The 12,374-nt window shown below is 38.8% G+C and overlaps 1 protein-coding gene across 2 annotated transcripts in view; it reads left to right on the top strand.

Moving 5' to 3' along the window:
* fras1 (Fraser extracellular matrix complex subunit 1) overlaps positions 1 to 12,374 on the top strand; it is a 121,262-nt gene that overhangs the window by 54,661 nt on the left and 54,227 nt on the right. For both annotated transcript variants that reach the window (XM_026931243.3, XM_026931244.3), the window contains exons 16-21: positions 659 to 799; positions 1,228 to 1,368; positions 2,007 to 2,174; positions 6,554 to 6,694; positions 9,125 to 9,268; positions 11,789 to 11,944. In XM_026931243.3, coding sequence (XP_026787044.3) covers positions 659 to 799; positions 1,228 to 1,368; positions 2,007 to 2,174; positions 6,554 to 6,694; positions 9,125 to 9,268; positions 11,789 to 11,944 — 891 coding nt within the window. The remainder of the gene's footprint in view (positions 1 to 658; positions 800 to 1,227; positions 1,369 to 2,006; positions 2,175 to 6,553; positions 6,695 to 9,124; positions 9,269 to 11,788; positions 11,945 to 12,374) is intronic.

The raw sequence follows: 12,374 nt of genomic DNA on the forward strand, positions 1-12,374 counted from the left end.
TAAATAAAAAAAGTGACTTTTGTGTTATTAATATTGATCCAAACACTTATCTATATTTAGAATTATCCATCCAAGCGCAGTTCATTTTAAAATCACATTGTTAAATTTTATAAAGTTTTTGACACTGAATAATTCAGTATGAACGTAAAAAGCCTGTTTTCAAAGGATCTGATTGTTGAAAAAAGAGCAAAATATGCAGCCAGTCTCTAAGCATCCAGGCAGATGTTTAGTGTTGCTAGTGGCTCAGAATTCCACAGGGGGCTTAGTTTCAATCATCTGTGGCAATAGTAGGTGCACAGACACGCAGGAGGGTCTGTGGAGAAGCTTCAGGCTGCAGCATGACAACAAAATCATGACTGTCAGCTTAAAGACTAAACGTCAGGTTGGATGTTGTCGAATTCAAGGAGGTTTAGCACATTTGTATACAGCTTGCTCTGTAACTGTTGTTGCTGTTTTGTGTTGAAGGATGTCACGCTTGTCTGCTCACGTCGCGGAACAGTTTGCTCACCTTGTTTAGACATGCTATCTTTGAAAGCTGTGACATGTGAAGTGTTAGCTCTGTTATTTCTGCATTGCCATCCCATTTCGATATTAATAAACAAATTAAATGTAATCAGCTCACTGGAGTTCATTAATGTGTCCATGTCTTACGATGTAGCATGTGACCCATCCTGCGCCACCTGTAAGCCTGATAACCCCAGCTGCCTGAGCTGCCCCAGTGGCTATGCACTGCATCATGGGAAATGTATTTCTGACTGTCCGGATCAGCATTACAAAGACAGACATGGCCGCTGCCAGTGTGAGTAACATAAACCATGAACAGGTTATAAACATTTTAGAAGGCATTCACACTAAAATCTTTTCTCACACCTGAATTTATCAGTGCGTTTGTATATGTTATTCTTGTTAAGCCAATCAACCTGTATAGATTTTTTTCCTCAAAGCACTATCCATAGATATATTTTTGTTTCATTCTTATTACATTTTTTACATTATTACATTTTTTTCAGATCACCTTGAGCTAGAACTCTATAAAAGTTTCTCCAGACTCATAGTTCTCAATTAAAGAATGGTACATTTCCATCAAAATGTAGCTTAGCACTGTAATTTGCTCTGATACACTGACTTTGATTATTGTACGCTGTATGTATACCCATATGCATTTCTTACTCACTTAATCATCGTATGACCTCTTGGCCTATTGCTATGTTTTGTCATCTCACTCAGTGTGTCACAGCTCGTGTGCGTCCTGCTCCGGTCCCTCAGCGTCCCAGTGCGCTTCATGCCCCGGCTCCCTCCTTCTGCACCGCGGCGAGTGTGTGGAGTCGTGTGGAGAGGGTCTGTTCGACAGAGATGGACGCTGTTACAGTAAGAGCTCAGTTTCTACCCTCGGCTACATGATATTCAATAAATAATAATAATTTCACACTTAAATTATTGATATGAGCTTAGATAAATAGCATGGAAGTAATATTTTTCTTGTGGACCTACAAGGGAGAAATACAGTACACACATTATGAATATCCATTTTTGTAAGTTATTATGAAACTTGCTTGCTATTTTTTTGCAAGTTTAAATGCTTCAGCGTCAAGGCCGGACAGACTTGTCATAAAGACTTTTCTTTTTAAAGTGTTGTGACTCTGAGGATAGTTTATGAGCAGTTTCAGCAGAGATTAAAGCGGAGTGCAGGCGGCAAACATAAACACAAGTTATTGCGCCACAGGGTTGTGTATGAACTGAATTTAAAGTAAAAGATATTAGTGACCCAGCTGAGAGATAAGCTGGAGATCAAGAGCCAATGATGTAGAGTTGTGTGTGTCACAGAAGCTGTATTTACACAGCCAGCCAATCCATTTTTTTCACCTTTTCTTCTACCTTCTTTCTCACTATTACTCTCTCTTCCTCCTCCTACCATATTTCTTCATCCTTTTTTTCCCTTCTATTCTCCTCATTCATCTTTCCCTCTATTACTTGCTCTGTCTCTCTCTCTCTCTCTCTCTCTGCAGGTTGCCATGCATCTTGCCGGGCTTGTGTAGGTCCCGAGTCCTCAGACTGTGTACGGTGTGTAAAGCCAGAGGAAGTGCTGCAGCCTCAGAATGCACGTGTATCTTACGGCATGTGTTTATCTTCCTGTCTGTCCCAGCATTACCTCGACTCAGAGCTCATCTGCAGAGGCAAGTACACCAAGACAAGGCTTTCATTTCCTATATGATTCTCACAAGGATGCTGGAATTACTCATTTTGAATAAATAGGTACCACAATGCAAAAGAGGCTGTGGTGGTTGGTAGTTAAGTGTTCATTGCTATATTAGCTACATTAAGCTTTTGTAAAATTAATGACTTTTTAAATATTATATTGATCAATAGGAGCTCTACTATGAAAAAAAGATAAAATTACTAGTATTGCTATTTAAAATGCGGTGGTGAAGTGTTACGTCTCACTTAGCAAAGCAAAATCCAAGCTGACTGAGTTAGCCAAAGCCCATTTCTGAGGATTTTGAATCTACTGTGGTAAAGGTATGGTCTCTCTGGACTGACATAGTGTTGAGACCTGCTGGGAAAAATCTATTGCTGTATTGGGGCTACATTTTATTATTCCAGTTTGTAGATGAAGTTGAAATGTAATTAATTGTAGTTGGCCTCCTGAGAAAAAAGTTTGCAGTTGATGTATGAAACCCACAACTCAATCCATAAGGGGAAACAATGATCTGTGTTCCACCTTGTAACTAATCGCCTAAGGTGACAGGATGCACATACTGGAGATCCATGGTTCAAAAACGGGTCCCAGTAGGCTAGAAACCTGCATACAGGAAAACAGCCTAGAGGTGGTTCACAGAAATATCTGTACAGAGAAATTAATCGCTCAGAAACTCGAATGGGAATGGAAAACTTACAAGGAAGTACCTTGACTGTAGATATTAGAGTTAATCAGTCCAAGATTTGAGACCAGATGAAGGTCAGGATTGAGGAGGGGAGTGATGGGGCAGGGGCCGGGTTGCGGGTGATGATGAGGTGTAAGGATGGACCTGATGGTTAGTAGCTTGGTATGTCCAAAGGACAATGAAAGGGGGGGTGAGCACAAAGGTATGGCAGCACCACTCGCCATGTGTCCAGCTATTGCTAGTGAGGAACAGGACATTCAGAATTCTTCCTAATGTATAATAAGTTCCTAATGAGGCTGGGATCCAGAAACTCAGAAATAAATACATTTAAGAAGAAAAGTTTTGAAGCTCCGTCCATAGTTAGGCACAATACCTCTTTGGATGGTTAACATTTCTAGCTTTATAATGCAGTTCTGCTTGGAACATTTTAGTTGTATCGTTCCACACAGAATTTAAGAGTAAATTGAAGATCTTTAGAATTTAGGTTGGTAGATGACTGTATTTTCTTGAAGAGTGTGGTTCTTAGATGAAATACAGCATCATTGCTACTCTCCCTAAGAATGGGTAGTCTACAAAGATCATTGCAAAGGACACAAAAAAGACAAGTGACAAAGAACTATAGGGCGACAGCTACGGGTCTACAAGCTTACCTTAAGGATGATGTTTGGAGAAAAAGTACTAAAATCTCCTCCCATCTGTGAAGCATAACATTGGGAGTATAATGAAATAGAGCTGCTTTGCTGACTAAGGACCTGTGTGAATTGCAATCACTGGAAGACCAAAGGAGTCAAAGGGGTTTCCACCAGGCTGATTCCATTCCAGTTTATAATTTGTAGATTCCTCTGCTGCCTATGAGGCAAATTACCATTGACAAGCCTTCCTCCCAAACCCAACCAACCCCAACATCTTTGTTGAAACTACTTATGCTTTATAAATTGTTTAAACAGCCCTGTTCCAGCTGGGAGCAGAGCTAATTTCAGGGCCAGAAAAATGTAAACAAAAGCCTGAAATGAAGAAACTAGTCAGATCTGTTGTATAGCAAAAGTGTGAATGACAGTTTTTCTAATCTTTAAAATGATATGAACCCAGAACCAGTTTATAACCTTACAAACTGCACCTATAAAACCTGTCCAGCTCACCTTAAACCATTCCAAAGAGCAACATCATATTATATCTACCTGCTCAAGCCCATTATTGCTAGCCAGAAAATAGCCAAATTGGATGGGAAACCATTCAAAAAGGGAAACCTTGCTCATACTATTTAATATATAGAAGCCACATCCACTTTTTCTATCACTGATCCCTTTTTTTAATTGTTTAAAAGATTTGCTTAAGGTTGGTTATAGGATTCTTCATTGAGGAATGGTTTGCCCTGGGGTATTTTTGCATCACATAGACTTCCAGGATATGCCTTGATGTTCTAGAAACCTGAGTGGTGCAAGTTACCACCAAGTCACACACCTCCAACAGACACAAAGGGTCTGGAATTCACTGCTCACTGAAACGTCATTGTAATTCATGAGAAAGCTGGTGCTAAGACTGCACTGATTGATTGAAATATGATGTTTGGAACTCTTTTAGCCAAACACCTGACGATTGCATAAATGCATACATGTAGTATATGAATATGCAGCATTCTTTTTTCTTAATTCTTCTAATTTACACTGACTTAGATATCCTGAAATGAATTCCCTCCATACAATCTTATACAACCAATATGCTTGATGTACGAGGCTTTAGCACACTCCGCCGCACATCATCAACTGTGATATTGTAGGCTGTGGAAATTCAGCTTTGGGCTACTATCAATGAGTCCACTGTCAGGGTCCTCCCTAATTCAATGATGATATGTCCCCATGACATCAATAGTATCCATTGTATTAAGCTTGCATGCTCAGACAAATCTTCAGCTTACTCCAGGCTACCGGCTGGGCTCTGGAGGTACACATATGCACGTGTTTGTGTGTGTGTATGTGTGCGTATGTGTGCTAGCTGATCGGATGTCAGTGTGAGGAAGTTCCAGTGTATAAATCCCTTTCATTTTCCAGTTCAGCAGCCTGTCTGATGATGTATGTGTATATATATTCAAAGCCAAAATCACACTAAAACTGTGCACACAGAATGTTAGAAATTCTCAAGTTTCACATAAGTAGTGTGATATCACTGCAGGATATTACCATGTGAAATCATTTGAAATTCTTCACTAACTGTTGTAGGTTTGTGCCATTTTCTTCCAGCATGTTTCTTCTGTTACAATTTATTACAAATCAGTTATGAGTTAAAGAACTCCACTTCCTGACACTTTGAATTAGAGCCTCATTGACCGATATATCAATTTAATTTCTTCTCCGGCTTTGTTTTAATCATATTTCAATGGTTCAAATGTCCTGAAAATATACAATGATCAATAGGTGAACCACAGCAGAGACATTAATCAGAATTCTGTGCTAGGAAATTGTTTTACCCACCTCAGTGTTCCTCACTGTGAAGAACACGGTTTGACAACGGTTGGTATTTAATATGCTCGCTGTTGTTCTTGCGGGCATAAACTCAATTACAATTATAGATGGGTTCTTTCTGCTGGCTGATAGTGTGAGCTGCAAAGGTTGGATAATATTACCAAAGTGGGTTGCTATATGTGTGAAGCCGTAGTGAAAGGTTTCCTTTGAGTATTTAGCTACATTAACAGACTGTTCAATAGGAGACTCCCATATTAGAAGAAGATATGTTTTTATCAGTGACAAGATGCAGCATGTGTGTTTGCGTTTTGAGTCAAAGCCTTTGTTTTTACCGATCTGACTCACATTCCCCCCTCAAGCACTTTTCCCAAAGGAGCCAGTGCTTGTTCTCAGGTGCCCTTTATATAATGGCATGATATATTGTCAGTAATGGGCACGGGCCAGGCTTAGCTCTGCCTATGTAGCATGTTTGTGTTTGAGTGCAAAAGTCTGCGTTCCCCATGGTTTCTGGGTGGGAAAAATTATTTTATAGATTATTTACAAATAAATAAAATTTCAAGTTCTTAAAATTCAAATGTGAGTGCATCCTGCAGTGAGACAACAATCACAAGGATTTGAAGAAGGTAACGTGTATTATCTGGATACACAAAGACACTAGAGACAGTTATAAAGGCAAAGGGTGAGCATGTTATTAGAGAATATTTATACCACAGCACAAATTGGTCAAGATGTTGAAATTGACATTCATTAATCAATTAAAAGTTGTAATAGGAATAAGACACTTTGCAATGTGCTTCTATTGGAAAAGAATCAAGAGTGACTGGTCCTTGCATTGGGCTGCATTTATTGTTTTCCTGTAACAGCAAGTCCCATCATGTTTTATTTCTTAATTATATCACATTCAGAAAAGGAGATGTACATTTTTGAATTTTATTTTTATTTTTATTTGACGAGCGTTCTTTTGTGATACTGAAAGAATGTGTGAAACTGAACATGACAGTTTGTGTTGCTTTAAATTAAGTTTTTTTCATCTTGTCCTAAGGGTATGCAAACTTTTGCACTCAACTCTAAATGGATTGTGTCTAGTGTGTTAGTTTAGTTCTAAACTACTTACATGTTTAATCTGTTTGAGAGGAAACTCCATGCTGTAAAAACAACAGCTTTTTCTCCATGTTTAAGCATTTGCTCACAAGGAACTTGTTTTCCCTGTAGAATGCCACACGTCATGTTCCCACTGCACAGCAGGAAATGCCCACAGCTGTACTTCTTGCCTTCAACCCAGTGTCCTCTACAATGGACAGTGCCTCGATCAATGTCCTCATGGCTTCCATGTCCAGGACCGAACTTGCCATGGTAAGTACAGTCCTTGTCTTCTCTCTCTGACTTTGTTTTTCGCTGGGAAAATAATTTTTTAGTAAAAACATTCGTCATCAGACTGTAAAAGTCCTAAATAAGCTTTAGAAGCTAAATTATCCTGTACCTTTTTAAGAGTTACCTAGAAAACTTTCTGTTATGAGAAAAGAAATGAACATGAATCAATATGACTACGAAGACACTGACAGCTATAAAAGCAATATATGTGGTGGAGTATTGCCATTTGTCAGTAAGATTGATTATAATATATGGAGGGGGAGTGTATTAAAGCTTTTCAGCAACACATGCCAGTAATGGGCTGTAATTCCTGATGCGAATCCGGCTCCCTGTACCGCTTTTTGGCTCCGCACTTAAAACATCGTTTAAGAGTCTGTTGGATTCCACGCTGCAGGCATTTTAAGATGAACTACAAGCCAAGAAGAATCCCACGTACTTAGAGTTAATGGCAACATAATTCCTTGTTGGCTGCCTTTTGAAGATCAACCATTAAATATGTGGAGCCAGTGCTAGATGGTGAATGGCTTCAGTGTCAGGCTCATTTAGGAAGGCTAATTGAGCGTGCTAACCTCTTTTCAGTTGAGTGAACCAAGTTGATTTGGTATCAGCCTGTCATGTTCTGTATTATTTGCTTGGCATTAGTGATTTCAAGGTAAAATCTGTAGCAGTGTTATGCTGAGGAGGGCAATTTGCTGGCATTCGTTAAGTCCGTTTTTGCTACTGCAAATCAATACAAAGTTCATCTGACTGATCACCTTTATCCTACGGCAGAACACTTCTATCCTGATGGGAGTGGTCTCTTTCAGGATGACCCCACCCCATCCACAGGGCATGAGGGTTCACTAAATAGTTTGATAACTATAAAAATGATTGACACTCGCTTGTGTTCGAATGGTAATGAGGAAACGGGATCCAGGCTTAGGACACACACATTTCAGTTCAGCTCGCCTCTCGCTTCCCACATCCATCTCACTCCCTCCTTTTATCTCCTCCACCGCCACTCACTACAAAACACAACGCTTATTACTACAACTACCCCCAAGTGCACACTCATCCAAACCACTCCATTCCCCCCGACTCCACCCTCCATTCACTAACCAGCTCTTGACCATGCCCCCCACTGCTGCAATGATGTAATACGTAATACACATTATAAAAATATATACTTTTATTGAATTTTATTGAATATTTTGCAATATTTGCGTTGCACAAATGAATTTTCAACATGCCTTTACAAACCAATGATTGAAATCTTAAAGTCTTAACCTGGGAATAATAATCATGACATGGACTAAAGAATACTAATACAGGGCAAACTTTATTAACAGATACACAAAGCAACCAAAACAGTGGTAATAATAATAATAAAGAAAGAAAACATGAAAAATCAAAAGGGTTGAGTTGAGCAAATGGGCTAAAACTAGGTAAATACAAATGGACAAAGAATTTAATAAGAAAAACAACTCAGTAACATTATAGATATTTTGCTGGAGTGAGACTTTGTAAAGTTAGAGATCAGAGATTTATAGATATGAATATGCCATGAAAAGTCCAGTGATTGAGAGTGTGGATAGGCTGAGCTGTGGTCACATGATCGAGCATAGGATTTATCAGGTAACATGGCAGGATGAGGTTCGACTGCTAGAAAGTACATGGAGTGAGTAACGATGCTGATGGGACAGTAATATCGATGGTCCACTATAATGGATTTGCCATAATTGTGAATAATCCAATATTTAAAGTCAATAATTATCCATATTTTTCAGTAAAAACTGTAACTTAAATAACTTGCTTTCATTCTACAATCCATCTGATGTACTATGTTGATCATTTGGAAATTGAAATTGCCTCAGCTACAAGATTAAAAATGAATCCCTAATTGAAATATAAGTCTGAGTTTATAGTAATGAAGCAACGTGATTCATTTATGTATTATGTTTTCAGGTCATCCATCCATCCATCTGTTCAAGATTCTCATTAGTGCAATATTTCAAGAACAAGTGGTTGAATGTTTGTAGGATTTATATGGAAATGTCATTGTAACCAGCAGATGAACTGATTAGATTTTGGAATTGCTCCAAACAGGGATCAGTTCACAACAAGGTCAATTTTTTTTTTAATTCCTTTTTTATCCCTTTTATAGCTTCCTTCATGTTTGAAGTATATTTTAAGGGTAGTTCTGGCATACAAATTAGTAACAAGAAGAACTAGACTTGGTGGCGGAGGCATCCCCGTCGATGCTATTGGTGTCGAGTTCGACCTGTTTAACAATGTTACACTTTGCTGCACATGCAGCAGTTACTACATAAACTTTGATTTAATCCAGGTTACAGCTGAGTCTGCAGTTGTTGGTGCAATATAGTCTAAATAGTTAAAATAGTTACATGAATGGTGTTGTGCTTGTTTTTCCAGCTTGTCACCCAACATGTAAGGAGTGTTCTGGTCCCTCTCAAGCTGACTGCACAGTCTGCCCACCTCACACCAGCCTCCACAACGGCTACTGCCGCACCAGCTGCCCTGAGGGCCAGTATCTAAACGCTGTGGGCTACTGTAGCGGTGAGTAGGTCACATTATCTTCACAATGGTGTCAAATAATCTTTAGTCCTCAGTAGTAAACAGATTTTTGAACATGAAGCTTTATATGCTTAATATCTAAGTTAAAAGTCGCACTGGTTGGGTCATTTTGTCAACAAGGTGATATAAACATTTTAGATGTAGTTCCTGTCTTATGACTTTCATTTTTATCCTGAAATAATGTGATAATAATTGAGATGATGATGATGTATTTGGGATTTTACATTGGGCAGCAAAGCTTTTCTTTTGAACAGACCATGCATTTCTGCTACAGCCATAAAAGTTTGCTGTGCCTCAACAAGCATGGAGATATGAATAAGAGAATCATAATAGACCATTAGATAGAAAATAGAAAAGGAATGATAACAAGTCTGAACACAGATTTTAAAAAACAAACAAAAAAGAGATGATCAGCTGCACCACAAAGGTTTGTCCTGTTTGCCTCATTCCTGTTAAACCTTGGAAGACACCAGTGAGACCTCTAACAAGCATGAGATCCAATTGCATTGTGCTTTTACTAGGAAAATTGTGCTACTTGTCTTTGATTAAACAAGTAATCAGCATGTTCCTCAGAAGAGCTACATTTCCTCATTAAATGCACAGCTAGAAAGACTTTTTCAGGGGGAGGTTATGATGTAAACAAATGGATTAATATATACGCGTTTTAATTATACCATCTTAAAAAGAGATAAAATGGCTTTTGCTGGCTTCATATCCTCTCCTCAGCTCAACTCTTTTATTAAGGGATGCCTGGTGGGACTTCTCAGAGAGGCACTTTTCATCTCTCTCCCATAATCAGATGTTCTCATCTCCAATTCTAAGATAATGTCTCACACATGCTGTATAAACATTTTTAATAATAGATCAGACATTTTTGGTTTAGATCAGAACTTTCCGCATGTCCGCTCCATCTCAGACAATGTTAAAAAAATATGCAATGTTTCTCTGTTTTCTGTGTGCAATTACCACAGATCAGAATGTGAACACATTTTCCTATACTGCAAAACAAGCCCACTGACTGGAAAAAAAAGTTTAAAAAACTTACTTATGTAATGGAAAAACTACACTTACAATGGAAGTCTAAGGGCACTTGTTGAATGCTTTTTTAATGTGAATCCTTTTACATTTAAAATATGTGACTATGTAACACAAATTTAAAACTACAGACATAACACTAACATTAAAGTTTTGTCTCGCTGTATAAAAGTAGTCCCATCGCTGGAAGCAAAAATTCCAGGGATTCAGAGCTTTACTTACAAATAACTTTAACTGTGGAATTGCACAAAAAATGAAATCATCAATGAAATCATACATTGTGGATAATTTTTTTTATCTGCCCCACCTACTTCCCTTTAGTACTCCATTACAGGTGAGCAAACAGGTTTTTTCTTTTCTCAGTACGGAGAATTTTACTGTGGTAAGCACACATACACTACAGAGGCAGAAGATAGACATCAGTGTAAAAAGTGCTGGAGTATTCCTTTAAGAGGATTAAAGCTGTTTTAGGACTCTGGACAAGGACAAAGCAGATTTTCAAGGTTTCATCACGCTGTCAGTTCTGAGGCCAGCTGTTAATCCATTTTAATCCATAATCCATTTTATTCATTTTAATGGAAGGAAGACAAAATACCCCCAAGATTTAAACCTACAATCATTTGGTCCATAATCTTCTGGCCTCCTTTGTATCAGATTGAACCATTCTGTCTTTCCCAGTATATCTACTTTTTGTCACATCAAGTAAAATCTAAACAGTAGCAGCAGTCTTTAGAAGAACAGAGGATATTGACTCTGGCACTGTTCTGGCAGTGACTTTAAAGCTAATTAGACGATCTAGTTGCAAGGTGACCTTGCTAGACTGGCATTATAGTAAACAACAGGAAGAGGGTGGCTGTTTAATATTTAAAAGGATGCGGTCTGAAGGGTTTATATGCAATAAATACTTTCCCGCAGTTTTTGAATGACCTTCACTGATCCCTTTTAGTCTCATCAGGTCAAAATGACCTACTTTAACTTTTACAAGTATAACTATAGCTTGGGTCTACTTTGTGTATGTATATATATATATATATATATATATATATATATATGCACACATGATGTAATGCTGTAAGGCTGTGTAAGACTACCTAGACACACACGCACACACACACACATGTACACGCACACACGTTATCTGAATTACTGTAATGCAGCCACACTTCTGCTCTCAGTGGCTGGGAGCCTGCCTTCTCTCCTGTTATCTGATAAGAAACCAGGGTTAAGGTAAAGAACATGATGAAAAGATAGTTTTTGTTTACTGAGCACCTTCTGTGGGTACACTAATGGCTTATCGTGAGACTGATGGTGCTGTGATTTTTCACCTTTTTTTGTTTGTTTACACATAACTTGTTCATTCAGGTTAGATTTATCCCACTTCAAATCTACAGCTCAACAAGTACATGGGTAAGTGAAAAAATAATAAGCAGTATTTATTAATCAGGCACCCATTCTTCTCCCTTGCAGAGTGTCAGGAGGGCTGTCAGCGGTGTACGGCCGACCTGCAGCTCAGCTCTGGGACTGTGTGTTTGTGGTGTAAAGGCTCCCGGATGCTGCTGCTGGGAGATCACTGTGTGCAGCACTGTCCACCGGGACACTATAAGTACCATGGAGCCTGCAAGAGTGAGTTTGGAAGATGCTTTTATCCAAAGTAAGGCAGAATCCAACCAAGCACAGATCTAATAAGAATTAAAAGCCACTTCTGTTCACTGTGCAAGCACAGAACTGAAAATTATTAAGATTACACTGTCATAGACTGAAATTCCCTGGACATAGAAGAGCCCAAACACAGAAACACTGGTCACAGTGAGGCCAAAACACTGAAATCCTAGCCATAGAGAGGCCCATACAGAGAAACCCTGCCATACAGAGGCCCAAACTCAGAAGTGCTGGCCATAGAGAGGCCCAAACTCAGAAGTGCTGGCCATAGAGAGGCCCAAACTCAGAAATGCTGGCCATACAGAGGCCCAAACTCAGAAATGCTGGCCATACAGAGGCCCAAACTCAGAAATGCTGACCGTAGAGAGGCCCAAACAGAAAAACCTTGGCTATA

The sequence above is a fragment of the Pangasianodon hypophthalmus genome, chromosome 24 (assembly GCF_027358585.1).
Source record: "Pangasianodon hypophthalmus isolate fPanHyp1 chromosome 24, fPanHyp1.pri, whole genome shotgun sequence".
NCBI lineage: Eukaryota > Metazoa > Chordata > Actinopteri > Siluriformes > Pangasiidae > Pangasianodon > Pangasianodon hypophthalmus.